This window comes from Lolium perenne, chromosome 3, assembly GCF_019359855.2.
Source record: "Lolium perenne isolate Kyuss_39 chromosome 3, Kyuss_2.0, whole genome shotgun sequence".
In the NCBI taxonomy this organism is placed as follows: domain Eukaryota; kingdom Viridiplantae; phylum Streptophyta; class Magnoliopsida; order Poales; family Poaceae; genus Lolium; species Lolium perenne.
In genome coordinates this window covers 347,185,017-347,206,437 of record NC_067246.2, presented here as the reverse complement: position 1 = coordinate 347,206,437, position 21,421 = coordinate 347,185,017, and the positions used below count along the sequence as shown (strand labels likewise).

General features: G+C 42.7%; 1 protein-coding gene across 1 annotated transcript; it reads left to right on the top strand.

The window, feature by feature from the left end:
* The first annotated feature begins 14,701 nt into the window (after positions 1-14,701).
* LOC127346139 (cysteine-rich receptor-like protein kinase 6) lies at positions 14,702-18,034 on the top strand. The gene is made up of 8 exons (XM_051372676.2): positions 14,702-15,294; positions 15,421-15,827; positions 15,922-16,053; positions 16,141-16,262; positions 16,335-16,545; positions 16,678-16,915; positions 16,988-17,135; positions 17,654-18,034. The coding sequence occupies exons 1-8, from the start codon at positions 14,870-14,872 to the stop codon at positions 17,978-17,980; spliced, it is 2,010 nt and encodes a 669-aa protein (XP_051228636.1). The 5' UTR covers positions 14,702-14,869; the 3' UTR covers positions 17,981-18,034.
* The last annotated feature ends 3,387 nt before the right edge of the window (positions 18,035-21,421 follow it).

The window sequence follows — 21,421 nt, the reverse complement described above, 5'->3', positions numbered from 1 at the left end:
CATCTCCGAAACAACTAAAGTACGTGACGAGCTCGTTCGAGCAGCCACGTCAAGAGTTGGTAATTCTTCCTCATCATCACTGTGAATAAAAGACGACAGCATAAAAAGCAAGATAGACAAAAAAACGTCGAGTACAAAGATGCGGGGAAATAAAGACAACTTGCGAGCTGATGAGGGATCCAAGGTATGGATCATAAGCTACCTTCTGACGTGAAGGATCAACTTCTTCGGCTTTGGAGGTGCCGGAATCCTCGGCGTCATTCCTTTTCCTTTTGTTCCTTGGGGAAACAGCAGGAGGAGGAGATTGTGCCGACGTCGTGCCCTCGGAGGCAGCTTCCTTTTCGGAGGAACCCGCAGATTTTCGAGAATCTACCGGTTCATTTACAAACGAGGGGGCATCTTGGTTATCGTCGGCAAGGATAGCCCTTTCCTCGACTTCTCCACCTTCAGGAAGGGGAGGGAGCGAGACGAGATTTGGATGGTTCTATACAAAAAAAAAGAGGAGGATGTCAAAAAGTAGGACAGTAAAAATAAAGATAGCAAAGCAATAGCAAATCAAGCGACAAAGCTTACCTTGGGAAGTTGATTGGTGGAGCTAAATGGTTTTACGCGACACGAAGAAGGGACAGGATCTTTTTTGCTGAGAGACGAGATTTTTCGGACAAGTTTTTTTAAATCCTTGACCTCTAAATTCGTCGACAACCGATCAACGTCCGTGTCGCCAGAATACTTCCAGAGAGGGTGTTTGCGAGCCTGAAGAGGCTGCACTCTGGTCCTTAGAAAATAGGCTGTGATTTGGATGCCTGATAATTCTTTGCCGCGAGTATTTTGCAACTCGTGGATACGAGCCATCAGAGCTTCAGTCGCTGTTCTTTCTTCTTCGGTAGCTTCCGCGTCCCAGGAGCGGCGGCGAAGAATTCTCTCGGCGCCGTCAAAAGGAGGGATGTTGTCTTCAGCACATCCATCGTTCTCCTCTTGAATGTACAACCACTTCTTGCGCCACCCTTGAACCGAGTCAGGGAGTTTGACGTCGAAGTAATCGACAGTGGGCCGAACAGAAATTATAACGCCGCCTATATTATAGGCGACATTTGGAGAGTGATACGCGTACAGCACGCGTCCGTTGGGAACCCCAAGTGGAAGGTGTGATGCGTACAGCAGCAAGTTTCCCTCAGTAAGAAACCAAGGTTTATCGAACCAGTAGGAGCCAAGAAGCACGTTGAAGGTTGATGGCGGCGAGATGTAGTGCGGCGCAACACCAGGGATTCCGGCGCCAACGTGGAACCTGCACAACACAACCAAAGTACTTTGCCCCAACGAAACAGTGAGGTTGTCAATCTCACCGGCTTGCTGTAACAAAGGATTAGATGTATAGTGTGGATGATGATTGTTTGCAGAAAACAGTAGAAACAGTATTGCGATGATTGTATTCGATGTAAAAGAATGGACCGGGGTCCACAGTTCACTAGAGGTGTCTCTCCCATAAGAAATAGCATATTGGGTAAACAAATTACAGTTGGGCAATTGACAAATAGAGAGGGCATGACAATGCACATACATGACATGATGAGTATTGTGAGATTTAATTGGGCATTACGACAAAGTACATAGACCGCTATCCAGCATGCATCCATGCCTAAAAAGTCCACTTTCAGGTTATCATCCGAACCCCTTCCGGTATTAAGTTGTAAATAACAGACAATTGCATTAAGTATGGTGCGTAATGTAATCAATAACTATATCCTCGAACATAGCATTAATGTTTTATCCCTAGTGGCAACAGCACATCCATAATCTTAGAGGTTGCTGTCACTCCCCCAGATTCACGGAGACATGAACCCACTATCGAGCATAAATACTCCCTCTTGGAGTTACAAGCAATGACTTGGCCAGAGCCTCTACTAGCAACGGAGAGCATGCAAGATCTTAAACAACACATAGATTGATAATCAACATAACATAGTATTCTCTATTCATCGGATCCCAACAAACACACATGTAGCATTACAAATAGATGATCTTCATCATGATAGGCAGCTCACAAGATCAGACAATGAAGCACAATGGGGAGAAGACAACCATCTAGCTACTGCTATGGACCCATAGTCCAGGGGTGAACTACTCACACATCAATCCGGAGGCGACCATGGCGGTGTAGAGTCCTCCGGGAGATGATTCCCCTCTCCGGCAGGGTGCCGGAGGTGATCTCCAGAATCCCCCGAGATGGGATTGGCGGCGGCGGCGTCTCAGTAGGTTTTCTCGTATCGTGGCTCTTGGTACTGGGGGTTTCGCGACGAAGGCTTTAAGTAGGCGGAGGAGATAGGTCAGGGGGGCTCACGAGGGGGCCACAAAACAGGGCGGCGCGGGCCCCCCCTTGGCCGCGCCGCCTTGGTGTGGCACCACCTCGTGGCCCCACTTCGTATCTCCTCAGGTGTTCTGGAAGCTTCGTGGAAAAATAGGAACCTGGGCTTTGATTTCGTCCAATTCCGAGAATATTTCCTTACTAGGATTTCTGAAACCAAAAACAGCAGAAAACAGCAACTGGCTCTTCGGCATCTCGTTAATAGGTTAGTGCCGGAAAATGCATAATAATGACATATAATGTGTATAAAACATGTGAGTATCATCATAAAAGTAGCATGGAACATAAGAAATTATAGATACGTTTGAGACGTATCAAGCATCCCCAAGCTTAGTTCCTACTCATCCCGAGTAGGTAAACGATAACAAAGATAATTTCTTAAGTGACAATGCTACCAACATAATATTGATCATACTATTGTAAGCACATGTAATGAATGCAGCGATCAAAACAATGGTAAATGACATGAGTAAACAACTGAATCATAAAGCAAAGACTTTTCATGAATAGTACTTAAAGACAAGCATCAATAAGTCTTGCATAAGAGTTAACTCATAAAGCAATAATTCAAAGTAGAAAGCATTGAAGCAACACAAAGGAAGATAAAGTTTCAGCGGTTGCTTTCAACTTGTAACATGTATATCTCATGGATATTGTCAACATAGAGTAATATAACAAGTGCAATATGCAAGTATGTAGGAATCAATGCACAGTTCACACAAGTGTTTGCTTCTTAAGATAGAGAGAAATAGGTGAACTGACTCAACATAAAAGTAAAAGAATGGTCCTTCAAAGAGGAAAGCATCGATTGCTATATTTGTGCTAGAGCTTTTATTTTGAAAACAAGAAACAATTTTGTCAACGGTAGTAATAAAGCATATGAGTTATGTAAATTATATCTTACAAGTTGCAAGCATCATGCATAGTATACTAATAGTGCTCGCACCTTGTCCTAATTAGCTCGGACTACCGGATCATTGCAATACACATGTTTTAACCAAGTGTCACAATGGGGTACCTCTATGCCGCCTGTACAAAGGTCTAAGGAGAAAGTTCGCATTGGATTTCTCGCTTTTGATTATTCTCAACTTAGACATCCATACCGGGACAACATAGACAACAGATAATGGACTCCTCTTTAATGCATAAGCATGTGGCAACAATTAATGTTCTCATATGAGATTGAGGATATATGTCCAAAACTGAAACTTCCACCATGGATCATGGCTTTAGTTAGCGGCCCAATGTTCTTCTCTAACAATATGCATGCTTAACCATAAGGTGGTAGATCTCTCTTACTTCAGACAAGACGGACATGCATAGCAACTCACATGATATTCAACAAAGAAATAGTTGATGGCGTCCCCAGAAACATGGTTATCGCACAACAAGCAACTTAATAAGAGATAAAGTGCATAAGTACATATTCAATACCACAATAGTTTTTAAGCTATTTGTCCCATGAGCTATATATTGTAAAGGTAAAGAATGGAAATTTTAAAGGTAGCACTCAAGCAATATACTTTGGAATGGCGGAGAAATACCATGTGGTAGGTAGGTATGGTGGACACAAATGGCATAGTGGTTGGCTCAAGGATTTTGGATGCATGAGAAGTATTCCCTCTCGATACAAGGTTTAGGCTAGCAAGGTTATTTGAAACAAACACAAGTATGAACCGGTACAGCAAAACTCACATAAAAGACATATTGTAAACATTATAAGACTCTATACCATCTTCCTTGTTGTTCAAACTCAATACTAGAAATTATCTAGACCTTAGAGAAACCAAACATGCAAATCAGATTTTAGCATGCTCTATGTATTTCTTCATTAATAGGTGCAAAGTATATGATGCAAGAGCTTAAACATGAGCACAACAATTGCCAAGTATCACATTATTCAAGATGTTATACCAATTACCACATATATCATTTTCCAATTCCAACCATATAACAATTTAACGAAGAAGAAACTTCGCCATGAATACTATGAGTAAAGCTAAGGACATACTTGTCCATATGCAACAGCGGAGCGTGTCTCTCTCCCATACAATGAATTCTAGGATCCATTTTATTCAAACAAAACAAAAACAAAAACAAACAGACGCTCCAAGCAAAGTACATAAGATGTGACAGAATAAAAATATAGTTTCAGGGGAGGAACCTGATAATGTTGTCGATGAAGAAGGGGATGCCTTGGGCATCCCCAAGCTTAGACGCTTGAGTCTTCTTGATATATGCTGGGGTGAACCACCGGGGCATCCCCAAGCTTAGAGCTTTCACTCTCCTTGATCATGGTGTATATCATCCTCCTCTCTTGATCCTTGAAAACTTCCTCCACACCAAACTTAAAGCAACTCATTAGAGGGTTAGTGCACAATTAAAATTCACATATTCAGAGGTGACACAATCATTCTTTATACTTCTAGACATTGCAAAAAGCTACTGAAAGTCAATGGAATAAAGAAATCCATCAAGCATGACAAAACAGGCAATGCAAAATAAAAGGCAGAATCTGTCAAAAACAGAACAGTTCGTAAAGACGAATTTCTAACAGGCACCAGACTTGCTCAAATGAAAAAACTTAAAACTAATGAAAGTTGCGTACATATCTGAGGATCACTCACGTAAATTGGCATAATTTTCTGAGTTTCCTACAGAGACTTAGCCCCAGATTCGTGACAGCAAAGAAAACTGTTTCTGCGCAGTAATCCAAATCTAGTATCATACTTTTATTAGAGACTTTACTTGGCACAACAATGCAATAAAACTAAGATAAGGAGAGGTTGCTACAGTAGTAAACAACTTCCAAGACTCAAATATAAAACAAAATTACTGTAGTAAAAACATGGGTTGTCTCCCATAAGCGCTTTTCTTTAACGCCTTTCAGCTAGGCGCAGAAAGTGTGTATCAAGTATTATCGAGAGATGAAGCATTATATCATTAGCTCCCCCATCTGTAGTGGTATTAAGGGCTTTGTCAACTTTAGGCCTATAATAATATTTTTTTGGTTTAGGCACCTTAGAGACATACATAAACTTTTGCTCCTTACCCACATAAGCTTTCTCCCTGTAATTAAGAGAAGAAAAAGTTGAACCCAAAATTCCCATAGCTTCTTCAAGTTTATTTATCCTATGGGTTTGATTATCATGAGTAGCACAAGTTTCTAAGATAGAAATTCTCTCATTAATTCCTCCTAGAGATTCATCAAGTTTGTTAGTGCTACTGAATAGTATTCCCAATTTAGTTTCAATACTCGGAAAGTTTTGCTCTATGATCTCTATCGTTTTCATAATATTTTCAAGAGAGATTTCAGTTTTCACTTCATTAATAGGTGGTTTTCCAAATAGACTCTCAATAATGCAACTAGCTTCTAAAGCCGGAGTACCTAGGAAATTACCTCCCGCGAGACAATCAAGGACATACCTATTCCAACTAGAGATACCAACATAAAAATTTCTGTGTAGGATAATGGTGGAGTGTTTCTTAGTGCACCTATTATGAGCATCATTAATTCTATACCAAGCATCTTTTAAACATTCTCCCCCTTGTTGTTTAAACGAACGAACTTCAACTTCCGGATTACCCATTTTAGCAGTAGTAAATAAAGTAAACTAGATAAAGTAAATGCAAGTAACTAATTTTTTTGTGTTTTTGATATAGCAAACAAGATAGCAAATAAAGTAAAACTAGCAACTAATTTTTTTGTATTTTGATATAATGCAGCAAACAAAGTAGTAAATAAAATAAAGCAAGACAAAAACAAAGTAAAGAGATTGCGATGTGAAGACTCCCCTTGCAGCGTGTCTTGATCTCCCCGGCAACGGCGCCAGAAATTTAGCTTGATACGCGTACAGCACGCGTCCGTTGGGAACCCCAAGTGGAAGGTGTGATGCGTACAGCAGCAAGTTTCCCTCAGTAAGAAACCAAGGTTTATCGAACCAGTAGGAGCCAAGAAGCACGTTGAAGGTTGATGGCGGCGAGATGTAGTGCGGCGCAACACCAGGGATTCCGGCGCCAACGTGGAACCTGCACAACACAACCAAAGTACTTTGCCCCAACGAAACAGTGAGGTTGTCAATCTCACCGGCTTGCTGTAACAAAGGATTAGATGTATAGTGTGGATGATGATTGTTTGCAGAAAACAGTAGAAACAGTATTGCAGTAGATTGTATTCGATGTAAAAGAATGGACCGGGGTCCACAGTTCACTAGAGGTGTCTCTCCCATAAGAAATAGCATATTGGGTAAACAAATTACAGTTGGGCAATTGATAAATAGAGAGGGCATGATAATGCACATACATGACATGATGAGTATTGTGAGATTTAATTGGGCATTACGACAAAGTACATAGACCGCTATCCAGCATGCATCTATGCCTAAAAAGTCCACTTTCAGGTTATCATCCGAACCCCTTCCGGTATTAAGTTGTAAACAACAGACAATTGCATTAAGTATGGTGCGTAATGTAATCAATAACTATATCCTCGAACATAGCATCAATGTTTTATCCCTAGTGGCAACAGCACATCCATAATCTTAGAGGTTGCTGTCACTCCCCCAGATTCACGGAGACATGAACCCACTATCGAGCATAAATACTCCCTCTTGGAGTTACAAGCAATGACTTGGCCAGAGCCTCTACTAGCAACGGAGAGCATGCAAGATCATAAACAACACATAGATTGATAATCAACATAACCACTACAAGAAAAACCATCCTACAACAACACTTGATTTACAACCCTTTGGATATCCGTTGTAAAATTCAATCATAGATACAGATATATGCCATGCCCTTTGCATCCGTTCCCTAGTACGTGATTTGATAATAAAAAGTTGGAAACCACGCGGGTAGTAGAAAATATTGGCTCCAGCAGCGGGAACTATTGCCGCCTACACGAAAAGTTATTTTTTGATATGTTTTACAAAGTAATTCACGGTGGAGGAAATTTCGGCCTAATCTACTCCCATTCCCACAAAGTCCTACAACTGCAATCTGATAACGAGATCTCCCCTAGTTCGATCTACCATCCTCCTGCCGCCGCCCCACTCCTCCCTCAGTGTCCTCTCCAATGTCCCATCCAAACGCATCTGCATCTCGCCCACCTTCGTCAGCGTCGTCGAGGGGATGCCGATGGTCCTCGTCGCAGGACTCGTGGGCGGCGGATCGACCCGTTTCTCACTCTTGGTGATGATCCTGATGAATGTGCATCCGTTCTACTCCCACGCCGACATCGGGGATCGCGCGAACCAGACGAGCACCGGACGCCCAACACCTAGCCACCACCTCAGTACGCTGTCAGTTGCCGTCACCAGGCGTCGCTCCTGTCCTGCCGATTTTGCTTCTGTGTAAGACGACAAGGTTAGTCCTTCTCTTGGTGTTTCTCTAATCTACAGTTACATGATGTAAGACGTGGTAGGCTGGGTGTGGTCGATGGATAATGCTGCTACGCTGCTAGCTGAGGTTTGAACAGAAATTGAGTAATCCCCCATCACTAATCAGTGTTTTCTTATCAGATCGTCGGATTAGCTATATTTTTCAGTTTGAAGCAACAATAGCGATTTGCGTTGACTTAAGAAATACACGATGTGTCCAGCATGTTACAATATATAGAGAAACACCACTCGAACTGAACTGCAGAAAGAATAAAAAATTCAGTCTACTCCCTTCATGTGTACCCGACGAACTGAACTTTTTGTGCCTATGTGGTTCAAGCTAGTTACCAATTCATTGCCGCTTTTCACTAATCTCTTGTATTAAGCATTTCCTCTCATGCTTCTTGTGCTTGAATCTGCATAATTTGAGCTAGAAAGAAGCGATTATAATCAGGGGACATGACGGAAGGACTCGAGGTTTTTTACTATTTCAGATTGACTCAATATTGTACTCAGTTAAAGAAATTTTAGTACCTTATGTGTGCAGCTTACGGGTTTCCTAGTCGGCTATAATAATGATGTGTGCAGCTTGCAGGTTTCCTGTTAAGCATGATTTATTTGGAAAAAAAGTTACATAAGAATTACTATCTCCTCCTTTCGGCTTGTACAGATATCTTAAGTTTATGATAGAAACTAATTTATCAATTCATATCCTAATTAAAATGCAGTCTGTAAGTGTTAATTGCCCTGTCATATATGCAGCTTGAATGTTCCCTTTTTTCTTTTAAAGAGAGAATGAATAGATTTATTTCTTTACCCTTCGTATACTCACATGGCTTCATTGCTCATAGTAGATGATTAGAGAGGGCTAGAGGTGGGCAACCCACGAGCAAGTGAAGCATTATTGTCGCTATATCCTAATATGTACAACTTGTTTTTGTCTATTGCACTTTTCTGTGTGTATATGATATTATGATCAAGAAGTGCATTACAAGGATGATCTTTTGCTTCTATTATTTTTCTAAAATTTATGTAGCTGATTTTAGTCACATGAATCTAGACCATTGCAGCATAATTTCTGCATCATAGATGAGAAATGACACTGCAGTTTTGCTTGCCATATTATGCTCTAATCCAGTATGTACTAAAAAGTCTATCATTTCTAAAGAATAACATAAAGCATGGTACCATTATATGTTCCTTTTATTACGGCAGGACAAGTAGTACTGACTGCTGATCAATGTGTGATGTCATTGTTATATTATTTTGACATGCTCATATTGGTGCACCTCGACTCTTCTTTTTGCAGGGGCAACTCATAAATAACTGAATATCTTCGAGCTAGTGGGTAAGCTATAATGCTCCCCGATGTATTCCTATAGTTGTGTTAATGTTTACTAATCTACTCCTCAGATATATGTGAACTACTGCTTATGCCCACTAGATGATTCTGATCGGTTGTTAAACCAATCCTTTCATATCTTTATCATAGTTACTTCTTTTTCTGTATTTCATTTGTCTTTTGATCTGTGTGCTACCGACTTGACATCTAGATGGCGTGGGCTGTTTTAAATTCAAGGGGTAGCACAAATTATCTTGTGTGACTTAGCTTTGGAATTCTATGAGGTGTTAAAGAAATTCCAAGCAACATGTGGATGTGAATTGAAGGTATCATAAACAAAGATGTACAATATATATTTTGCTTTCACTTTTTAATTGACTGTACTTTATATGTAAGTATATCCTGAAAAGAAACATGCAGATTAGTGCTTTGCATCGTGAAGATATCCCATGTTTCAAATATATTTATGTACTTTGACATTTTCGAATGGTGAGTACTTGAGCAAGTAGGTAGTAGAATTTCCTATACCCTTTGCCTACTGTTTTCTTCCACATCAATTCTAAAAATGGAAACTTTCTTTTTACAGGACCAAAAGATCAGCAAGGACTGCTACATTCAAATTAAATGCCACAATACAAGTCAGAGAACGAGAAGGAACATATATAGGATTAGATAGAATATCATATCATGATGTGGGATTGTAAGATGTGTACTCTTAAGATAATTTTCATGTACGGATGGTGATTTTAACTATAAATAAAGAAAATTTTCTTCATGCAATGCATTCATATTCTGCAATTTTTGCGTTGTCGTCGTATGAATGTATTAAGTATATATTATCTTGATGAGGAAAAAAGACAGTAATATTTGAAGCTGCAAAGCCACCAAATAAAAAAATCGATATAAATTATTCAATCCGCATATATTATGTACCAACGGATACTACAGTTGCTTGACATCCGTTGCCACTTTGCAATGCTTTATATAATGGTTACCAACGGACTTATATGCGTTGCATCATACCCTTGCAACACCCAAAAACGCAATGCATCATTATCCGTTGGTAGAGACCCTAGCAACGCCCATATTGGCATTTAGATACAGATAAATGCGTTGTTGTAGGGGGGGTCTTGTTGTAGTGAACATAGTATTCTCTATTCATCGGATGCCAACAAACACACATGTAGCATTACAAATAGATGATCTTGATCATGATAGGCAGCGCACAAGATCAGACAATGAAGCACAATGGGGAGAAGACAACCATCTAGCTACTGCTATGGACCCATAGTCCAGGGGTGAACTACTCACACATCAATCCGGAGGCGACCATGGCGGTGTAGAGTCCTCCGGGAGATGATTCCCCTCTCCGGCAGGGTGCCGGAGGTGATCTCCAGAATCCCCCGAGATGGGATTGGCGGCGGCGGCGTCTCAGTAGGTTTTCTCGTATCGTGGCTCTCGGTACTGGGGGTTTCGCGATGAAGGCTTTAAGTAGGCGGAGGAGATAGGTCAGGGGGGGCTCACGAGGGGGCCACACAACAGGGCGGCGCGGGCCCCCCCTTGGCCGCGCCGCCTTGGTGTGGCACCACCTCGTGGCCCCACTTCGTATCTCCTCAGGTGTTCTGGAAGCTTCGTGGAAAAATAGGAACCTGGGCTTTGATTTCGTCCAATTCCGAGAATATTTCCTTACTAGGATTTCTGAAACCAAAAACAGCAGAAAACAGCAACTGGCTCTTCGGCATCTCGTTAATAGGTTAGTGCCGGAAAATGCATAATAATGACATATAATGTGTATAAAACATGTGAGTATCATCATAAAAGTAGCATGGAACATAAGAAATTATAGATACGTTTGAGATGTATCAGAGAGCCATTACGGCGACAGAAAAAAATGCGCTTCCATAGCGCCCAGTTAGGCTGGACGCCAAGAAAGGCTTCGCAGAGGGTGATGAAGATAGAAATATGGAGGATCGAATTGGGGGTCAAGTGGTGAAGTTGCAGACCATAAACAAAAAGCAGTCCGCGGAGAAAAGGATGAATGGGGGCGGAAAGACCGCGGATGAGGTGGTCGATGAAACTTAGCCGGTACCCCATTGGAGGGGTTGGGTAGCTCTCCTCACTAGGAAAGCGCAGTGCGTTGGGCTTCTTGCTGAGCCCTAGCTTCTTCAGAAGGTTGGTGTCCTGAGCGGAAAGCTTGGATCTTTCCCACTCCGCGGTTCCCAGATCCGCGGCAGCCATTGAGGATTCCGGCGTGCTGTGCCTGGTCAAGCGGCGCGGAGGCATCAACAATGGCGCAGCAGTGCAGAGCTTAGAGAATTATGGAGCGCAGGAGGATTTGCAGAGGGGAGTACAGCAACGGCGCGAGCGGAAGTGCTCGAGGAAGAAGAAGAAGGAGATCTTATATAGAGGTGCGGCGAAACAGCGGACCGTTCGATGGAAAAATTGTGCAGCAGATGATAGCCACGTAGGAGCAAGGGTAAAACAGTATTTTACAGTGGAGGAGTTATGGTACGTGTGCCAGAAAAAGCGGAGGACGTGTGTCCCCCACTTGCACGACGTGTCAACGTGGTGGAAACAATGGACACACAAGGCAGAAAAATTACGACTATTAACAGCGATGAATTAACTTCGACCAAGGTAGAAAATTTCGACAAGAAAAATAAAAGAGGATTGACGACAGGAGAAGTTATTGAACACTTCGGGAGCTTTTGATCAAATACAAGTTTTTGCCCAAATGCTCGGGGGCTACTTCGAAAAAAGTAAATTTCGAGTATGACAATATAGAAATTGCGGGAGCCTATGATCAAACGCAAGCTTTTGTTCATAGCCTCGGGGGCTACTCCCATCGGGAGCGCTGTTCGCGCACCCGAGAGATAAAAAGAAGAAAATATCGAGAAAGAATGACAATATAGCGACAAGGTGCACTAAAATGTTGAGTCTACAACCAAGCACAAGTCCTTGGTTGTAGCCTCGGGGGCTACTCCCATCGGGAACGCTGTTCGCGTGCCCGATGAAAGTTATCAAGAAAAAAAAAAGAAAAAAAGAAAGTAAAGGAAGGAAGAAGGAGCATATTTCGAGTTATAAAGATAACTCTACATATACTCCCATCGGGAGAGCAATATAAGTCAGAAATTGACTCGATGAAATGTGCTATTCCAACAGCCGAATAAGCACTCGACAAATATATTCTCAGAACGCCAAAAGTTGCGAATAAATTCTGAATGCCGCAAAACACTGCGAAGGTAAGACCCCAGATCCGTTCTGTGCGGCGTGGCACCGTCTGTGACGGCGGTTTGATACTTTTATCCGTATCAACAGATACGAAGAAAAATCCTAACGGACGCGTTAGGTACCCGATAAATTTGACTGGGACTCGACAGAATGGTAAGACCTTAAGCGGCACCTGTCGAAGTTTACACCAGTATCCCGAGATCATGTCCAGGGACGTGATTTTGAAGTAGGTTTTTGCGGATTGCCACTAGAGCAGTTAACTAGTACCTGATCCGTCAGATGAACTAGCCCCAACTACCATTATCCCTGTACAATATAGAAGTTCGTGTGAAGAAATATAGACAAGTTAAAGTTGTCGAGTAAAAATAAACAGGGGAGATTTTCCCTGACTCTACGATTCAAGCAAAATCTCGGGGGCTACTGACATAGGCATCCCCAATGGGCCTGCCGAAGATAGTACCCGGGGTTTACTGAAGGCCCACTAACTCGAAGAATAAGAAGAATCGGAAGCCCAAAGATATTATTAAGGAAAGCTAGAGTTGTAATAGGAGGTGTTGTATGTAATCTTGCGGGATGAGTTAGAAACCTCCCCGGACTCTGTAAGCTTGTACAATACGAATCCCTCAGCTCCGCCTCATATATAAGGGGGGGTCGAGGGACGAGAAAGATCATCGAATCATTGTTGAGCAAACCCTAGTTTTATTTCGTCGAGTACTTTTCGGCTGAAACCTTCGAGATCTACTTGCCCTCTACATCAAACAAAACTCTAGTCTACTATTTGTAGGCATTGACAAGTTAATACCTTGTCAGCGAGAGAGCGAATAATGAAAGAAATAAAGAGGTACGAAAACAATATTCACAAATTTATTTTGTTACCATAAGTTGTTTGATTTGTGATTTGATATATACATATATATACACACACACATAGCTCATGTATTCATTTGTATCTTATTCTTTTACAGTTGAGAAGAAAGAGGGAGAAGATCTCAATCGAGGAGCGCTTCAAAGCAATTGGCGAGGAATTGGCGGGATTTTTCCTTCGGGAAGTCATACCACCATCCGGAGAGTTCCACTATGCATAAAGATCTTTCCCCGCTCCTCGATTGCTTTGTGTATATATAGTTCGACTCGGAGTGTATCACTATGGTACATGTAATAGATAGTATGCCTCGGAGAGTACCACTACGCATGAAGATCGATCTTCATGCATGTACTACTTTATTCTGGTGCATCGACTTGATATGCATCGAAGAGTACTACTTATGCAATTAAATGTGGTTTATATTATATGCACCAACTTGATATGCATCACCTTGATCTTCATGTACTACGTAAACCCAAACGCATTTCTGGTGCATTGACGTGATATGAAACGCTCCGATACCCCTAAACCGCTGCAAAAACCCTAAACCGTGAATTCTCTGCCACGGCAGAGATTCATGCATATTTCCTGCCGCGGTAGCCAACCTTTGGTACAGGTTTGTAATACAAACCGGTACCAAAGCTCCCTCGCCGTCGCTCTCCTGGGCGCCCACGTGGAGGCGACATTAATACCGGTTCGTAAGGAACCGGTACGAAAGGGGGGGCCTTTTGTACCGGATTTTTTATACCGGTTGAGAAACCGGTGCAAATGGCCCTCTGAAACTGGTATAGATCAGCGTTTTTCTACTAGTTTACACGGAGGAGGTGGTGGCCAGTATATCGGCGGCTCTGGCAAATGTGGCCCAGGCGCAGGTGGTGGACCATGACTGCACGGCGACCAAGCTGGGATGGGCTAGCGGTGACCCTCGCGGGAGTCCGCGCTGAAGCAGCCGCCACCGACGCTGATCATGGCCATTCTTAATCTTGTGGTGAAGGGTCTTCCCTCGTAAACTAACTCGTATTTGGTAGTCTAAAATATGTAATCTAAATCTACTTTTTCTCTACGAGAGCCTTCCTAACCTACAAGGATTGTACCCTTTATATACTTGCCCCAAGGCTCAATACAACATTCACCGCTATTAGGCCAACAATCTCTCTTGTTCTACACGGATTAGCTGGTGACCAGTATATGGGTGGCTCCGGTAAAGGATGGCTGCACGGCGACCAAGCTTGGATGGGCTCGCGGTGACCTCTGCGCTGAAGAAGCAGCCGCCGGTGACTCCAGCGTGCCCAGCGACGCTGAGCGGTCTTCTTGATCATGGCCATTCTTAATCTTGATAATGGCCGTTTCATCACCCGTGATGGGTCGTGGCTATTTTGATGCTCACAACCGTCGTACGAGAGCTATTTCGTTCAACAACGTCGCTTCCCAGCCAATTTCCATAAAAAAACGTCGTGTCTGAGCTATTCGCCCCATTCTTAATCTTGTGCTGAACGGTCTTCCCTCGTAAACTAAGTAATTTGCCATCAGCACATCACTCGGTACAGTAGTATGATTAAAGAACTGGGATAAGCTCCAACTCGTGCGACTCCACATATGAAAAATCTGGTGGAGGCCTACGAGAGGGGACATCAGCCCCGCGGAGGCGTATTTCGTGGAAAAAGCAAGCGACGCACCCTGCGCGCGCGATGCTCGCCGTCGCCGGCTACGGGATCCTCCCCGTGCTCACTCTCCTGCTCGTACTGCCGTCAGCTCGTCCGGTAGAGGACAGCATCTGCGACACCAGCAGCAGGTTGGCACCCAGCAGCTCTTTTCCGGCGAACCGGGACCTGCTCGCGGCGGCGCTCCCCGCCAACGCCTCCTCCACGCCAACCGGCTTCGCTACTCTTTCCGCCGGCACGGCGAGTCCGGCCTACGCGATGGCGCTCTGCCGCGGGGACGCCAACGCCTCGTCCTGCGCCGCCTGCGTGGCGATAGCGTTTCATGTCGCCGTCGAGAACTGCCCCAACATGACGGGCGCCACCATGTACGAGGACAACTGCGTGCTCCGCTTCGCCAACCGCCAGTTCTTGGACTTCCTCAACGCCCAACAGTGGCAGGTCGACGAGATTAGGTACCACCCGGGAATTTCACTCTCTGTTTCTTTCTAGTTTCTAGTACCGCTACCTACAGTTATTCCGGCCGCTAGCTGGTCACAACTGATCGAAGCTGCTTGCTTTCTTCCAAATCCCGTCACAAGCTCCCTAACTAGAACGGCTGACGACATCGTTCCGGCAGTCGCGGTTGCCAGGTTCAGCGCCGCGGCCACAGCCATCCTCGCCGCTGTGTCTAGCCGCGCACTGGCAGCTGATTCCAGCAACTCGACCGCCAAGAAGTACTTCGCCACGGGCGAGGTTGCCTTCGACCCCAGGATCTACGCGCTCGCACAGTGTGTGCCGCTCTTGACGCCGGCGCAGTGCAGCGGTTGCTTCGGTCAGCTCCTTAAGCAGATAAAAGTGAAGCTGAGCAAGTCCAAACCCATATGGGTTGCATCACGTGCGCAGTGGTGCGACCTGAGGTATAGCGTTCCGCCACTCTACCAGGGCCAGGCCATGCTGCAGCTTCAGGCGCCACCTCCTACCAGTCCAGAGACCCCCGGAGCAGCAGGTACGTACGTCGCACACTCTCAATTGGTCCCCTTCTTGGTTTTGTATCAAGAACTAGTGTCTAATTTTAGACTTCAAATATGTTTGGTGTGCAGAGACGAAGAAAAAGACAAATGCAGCGGGGATATCTGTGGGCATTGTCTGCTCCCTTGTATTGATATCGATTCTCTCGGTTCTTGTGTTCATTCGCTCCAGGACAAGGACTAAGACAACCGAGCACGACAACCGTGAGTGGCATTTAACTCCTAAAGATCGAGATCTGGAATTTATTTACCATTTAATGTTACCGTTACATTCCTGCCATTTGAAACCAGCATTCAAGAAAATTTCGAGTGCGCAGTGCGTCATCTTTGATTTGCCTGCGCTACAAGAGGCAACTGAAAACTTCTCGCAGAGGAATAAACTCGGAGAAGGTGGTTTCGGCGCAGTGTACAAGGTAGTTAACTAAATAAGCTAGGTCAGCTAGTAGAAGTAGTAGCACAACTGATTTATCTGTAAAATGTTTTAGGGGACACTCCCAGATGGGCAGGACATAGCAGTAAAGAAACTTCTGGGAACAGCTGGGCATGGTTTGCACCAGCTGCACAATGAGGTGCTGCTGTTGGCACAACTTCAGCACAAGAACCTTGTTCGCTTACATGGTTTTTACTCGAGTCGGGATGACACACTTCTTGTTTATGAATACATCAAGAACGGGAGCCTTGACAACTTTCTATCAGGTATTTTTTCCTCTCCATTACACTGACTTCTGCAGTCACCGACTCGCTACATTGATATACCTTAAATACTATCACTATCAAACTTAAAATTGTATGTTGACAATGTACCTAACATAAGTTGGGTTGAATCAGATACTAGAGAGGGGCACATACTAAATTGGGAGCAACAGTACAACATCATTCTTGGTATTGCCAAGGGAATATTGTATCTTCACGAGGACTCGAGCATGAGGATTATCCACCGGGATCTGAAGCCTAACAACATTCTTCTTGATGATGACATGGAACCCAAAATTGCTGACTTTGGGTTGGCAAGGCTGCTAGGAGAAGGTCACACACATACCATGACATCTGGAGTTGCTGGAACACCGTAAGCTCACGTCTATAAAAGCATAAAACCTCCAGGAATCGCAGAGCATTAAACATTTAACATCCTCTACAGAGGTTATATGGCTCCGGAGTACGTTTATCAACAACGTGTGTCACCCAAGATTGATATTTTCAGCTACGGTGTATTGGTCCTGCAAATTGTTACTAGGAGAAGGGAGTGCTGGTCTGATGACATCAACAATGTGAATCTCCTCACCGAAGTGCGTGCTGATTTTACTTCAGTATCATCTCCGAAACCCACTTTTAATCTTGGGTATTTATGATCCTGCCATCGTATTTTTTAAATGTTAAAAAACTCCGAACAAAAAATTGATGCGTACATTCTATGTGCGCATGCCAAATTTTGTAGAAAAGATGATGAAATGTCTAACGAAAAGCCACTTTTTAGCAACAAATTTTATCTTTTGTACACACGACAAAAAAATATCAGTGTTTTTTTTTTCGAAAATGGTATCAGTTTTTATTGAAACGGCTTTGTGATCCAATAGAATATCGAGATGAACACGCAAATTTTTTCCCCAAATATTTTAGCAGCTTAAACTACGTTTAAAACTCATTTCAAAATCTGAGAGCATATGCTGCCGAGTGCCAAAATGCTTCTCCTCATCATCTCAACTATATTGCTCATCCCATTTCAATTCAGTATCACACTCATATGAGCATGCTATCATGCATATCTCAGGTTTTGACTAACATGCTGTAAATAATAAACTAACAGGTGTGGAATCACTGGAGAAAAGGATCAATCATAGAAATGATGGACCATACACTCGACGAACATACTCAAAACCACCAGCTGCGATATCTACATATCGGGTTGATGTGTGTCCAAGCGGACCCTGGCGACAGGCCTGAGATATCCACTGTCATTTTCATGTTAACTAGGGACAACATGGAGCTTCAGCCACCTGAGGAACCTGCATTCTTCTTTGGGAGCTTGAAGGACCTGCATTCTTTGCCCAGAGCTACAGCTAATTCTAATTTCATGTTAGAAGAGGACATTTCTTTGAATGGGGTTACAATTACAGATCCATATCCTAGATAAATCAAGTGTAACGCTGTGTTTCGAGAGTACTGAAGGCATGAGTCATTTCATTTACCGGGGTTTACGGTCTGATCATCTGGTAGTGAATTCATTTAATGCAATGTAGAGCTTAACAAAGTCTGATTTCTTTTCGGCTGTGGCTTCTCCCGAAGGAGCTGGAGCTTAAGTGCCGACATAAACAATGCTGCAAAAAAGGCCCCTAGGAAACCACAGTTCTTTTTGGTTATTATGTCAGAGGTTATTGTCTGATCTAATGAAAAGTTTATAATGTCGTTTAATTATAATTATGTGCCAATTAACTTGTATTGAATTATCTTGTATCTTTTTTTTAGGCCGCGCCGACAGAAATATGGTATTCAAAACTTTTCCTAACACGGTCACCGCCAAGGATCCGACTCAGGGAGGAGACATATCCATATCAGTAGCCGTGTGGTTGTGTAATGGTCAACGAAGCGCATCTCGGGGCAGTACACTCCTTGTTCTGTTCATCTCCACGAACTCTACGGTGCATGCCGACACGCACAAGATATTCACGGTCATTTTTATGCTAACCATGGACAACATGGAGCTTAAGCCACTGGAGGAACCTGCATTTTTCTTCCGGGGCTTGAAGAAACTGCATTCTTCTTCTGGAGCTACAGCCAATTCGCATTTTGTGTTGAGAGTGGACCTTCATGTGAAGGTGTTAGAGTGACAGAGCTGTATCCTAGATAAATCAACTATAAGGGTGTAATGTTAGACTACTCTAGGCTAAGTCATTTCTTTCACCGGGGTTTACGGTCTCATTAGCTGGTACCGAGTTCATGTAGGGCTGTATAGGGCTTAAATAACACCCTACACTAGTGGAAAACTGACCTTTCGTCTAAAGCTCCTGGTAGCTTTAGTCCCGGTTTAAAAACGAACCGGGACTAATGGACTGCATTAGTCCCGGTTCGAGCTGCGCGGGCCACGGAGGTCTTGCGGCAGAGTGCGCTAGGGCCCGAGCACCTTTATGCCCTTCTCTATATATATACCCTGCCCAAGTGTGAGTAACACTTAGCTTTTTCCACTTCTTATCACAAGAGGTGTATATTTCTTTGCTCACTCTTCTTATGCACAAGAAGTGCTCGATGAAATGCCTAAGAGCATTTGCCACTTAAGTTCACACAAATCAAGCCACACTTAAGCTTTCTTCTCTCCTTTTTCTTCTTGATCGAGGTTAACAACTTTGTCCTTTCATCCATCATTGATAAAATGCATGTGTGTATATATACATCGCTTCACTAGTCATGCAGATGAATCGGCAATGGATGTACAGTGACCGACGCCATCATGAGTTCACCGCGGGCCTGAATTTTTTTATCGGTGTGGCTGAGGAAAACAAACGGGATGGTATTAAACATTTTTCATGTGTTAACTATCAAAATAACATAAATTACTCTTCCTCGAAAACCATTCACACCAACCCGATGCGGTCTGGTTTAATGCCCAAATACAATTGTTGGACCAAGCACAGAGAAAGAGGGGTTATGATTGAAGATAATGAAGAAGAAGAGGATGATAGCAATTATCCCATGTTCCCTGAAATACGGTGATACTGCAATGGGGGAAGTAGAAGATCAAGAGGAATTAGATGATCGTGCTGATGATATTGATCAGGCCATTGCTGATGCAAGGAAATATTGTGAAACGGAAATGGAAAGGTTGAAGTTCGACCAGATGTTAGAGGATCACAATAAATTGTTTTACCCAACTTGCGAAGGTGGTCAGAAAAATCTAGGTAGAACACTGGAATTGTTGAAATAGAAGGCAGAGAACGGTGTGACTGACTCGGGATTTGAAAAGTTGCTAAAAATAATTAAGAAGTAGCTTCCAAGGGGTAACGAATTTCCTATGTGGGAATTGCTTCTTATTTCCAATTTAGATAATTGGATTTGCACCAAGGGAAACCAGAAATTCCATATACCATAGAAATTCAGGATAGAAAAGCTATATCCTATTCATTGGTAGTAATCATGGATACTTCCAAAAAAAATATTTTTTTGAAGTCATGATCTGAACGAGTCGCACATACACCCTAGCACATGTTCCTCGACGCTGAGGGCATCCTTTAAGCGCGGCCGTTTTTCTAGCATTTCGTATTGGCTGTCTTGCGTTTCTAATAAGTTGTTTAACCGTCGGCATGTTGTATGTGTATAGAAAAAAATGGATTGGTTTAGATCCATCTTAACCTGATGATTGATCATCATGAAGTCTTTCTATTTTCTATTAAATCGAATAAAACTTGAATTTGGGTCTGAAATAACTTTACAAGAAATCTGGACACTACCAATCCTTAAACATTTCTGGAAACCACACAGGATCAGTATCGCAGTGGTCGTCAATCATTTCATCCCCTACAATATCGACAAGCCCATAAGCTTTGGCTTCGTCTGCTGACATAAAAACATCCATTTCCATGTCTTCGGATACAACCCAAAAAGGTTTGCCTGTTCTTAGTGCATAAACCCTTGTGATCATTTCGCGAACTTTGTGTAACTCTTCTACTTCTAGTAAAAATTCTGGTGTCCTTGCCCGATAATAAGCACTAGCAGGTTGGTGAAGCATAATCCTTGCATGAGGGAATGCTATACGCTTGGTGGGTTCTCCTCCAAGCAGAATGAAAGACGCCATGGACGCAGCTATTCCGAGGCGTATTGTATATATATCTGGTGTCACCGTTTGCATCGTATCAAAAATAGCCATTCCTGAGATTAACCACCCACCTGGGGAGTTTATAAACAAAAAAATATCACTAATTCCATCTTCTATACTGAGATATACCATGAGACCCATAATATGATTCGTGATCTCGCAACGAATCTCTTGACCTAAAAAAAGTGTCCTTTCTCGATACATAACATTGTATAAGTCAACCCAAGTCGCTTCTTCATCTCCGGGAATCCGGTAAGGTACTTTTGGAACACCAATGGGCATATTTAGATTAATATTATTAAATTTAAGTAAGAAAACTACACTTTAATATGGAAACATAAGAATGGAAGAGAAAGAATCCACAGTCTATTGTCTTCATTTTTATTTTTATTCTTATTCTATATGAATACTATAGATTCTATTAATATGAATAGTATAGATTATATTAATACGTAGATTGAAATAATACATAGATTGAAATATTATACCTATAAAGAAAGCAAGACATATTAAATAAAAAAAGGAATAGGCGATTTGAATAATAAACAAGGGGGGTAGGGATCTATTCTTCGTTTTTTCCAAATTGGGCAAGTTACCCATTGCATATTGGCACTTATCGAGTATAGAATAGATCTGCTTCTCTTTCTTCTTATGAACAGAATGGGCTTCTTATTTTTAATGGAATGAAATAAACATTCACGCTTTCTGACACAGAATTCCCTAGAAGGGTTAGGTACATAGGATATGGATAGTCTTTTCCAATGCGAT

Bases quoted from the DNA above. Each gene is read 5' to 3' on its own strand.
- LOC127346139 (XM_051372676.2), top strand. From the start codon at position 14,870: ATGCTCGCCGTCGCCGGCTACGGGATCCTCCCCGTGCTCACTCTCCTG. The intron at 15,295-15,420 runs GTACCACCCGGG...TCCCGTCACAAG, and splicing joins TGGCAGGTCGACGAGATTAG to CTCCCTAACTAGAACGGCTG. The intron at 17,136-17,653 runs GTGCGTGCTGAT...ATAAACTAACAG, and splicing joins ATGTGAATCTCCTCACCGAA to GTGTGGAATCACTGGAGAAA.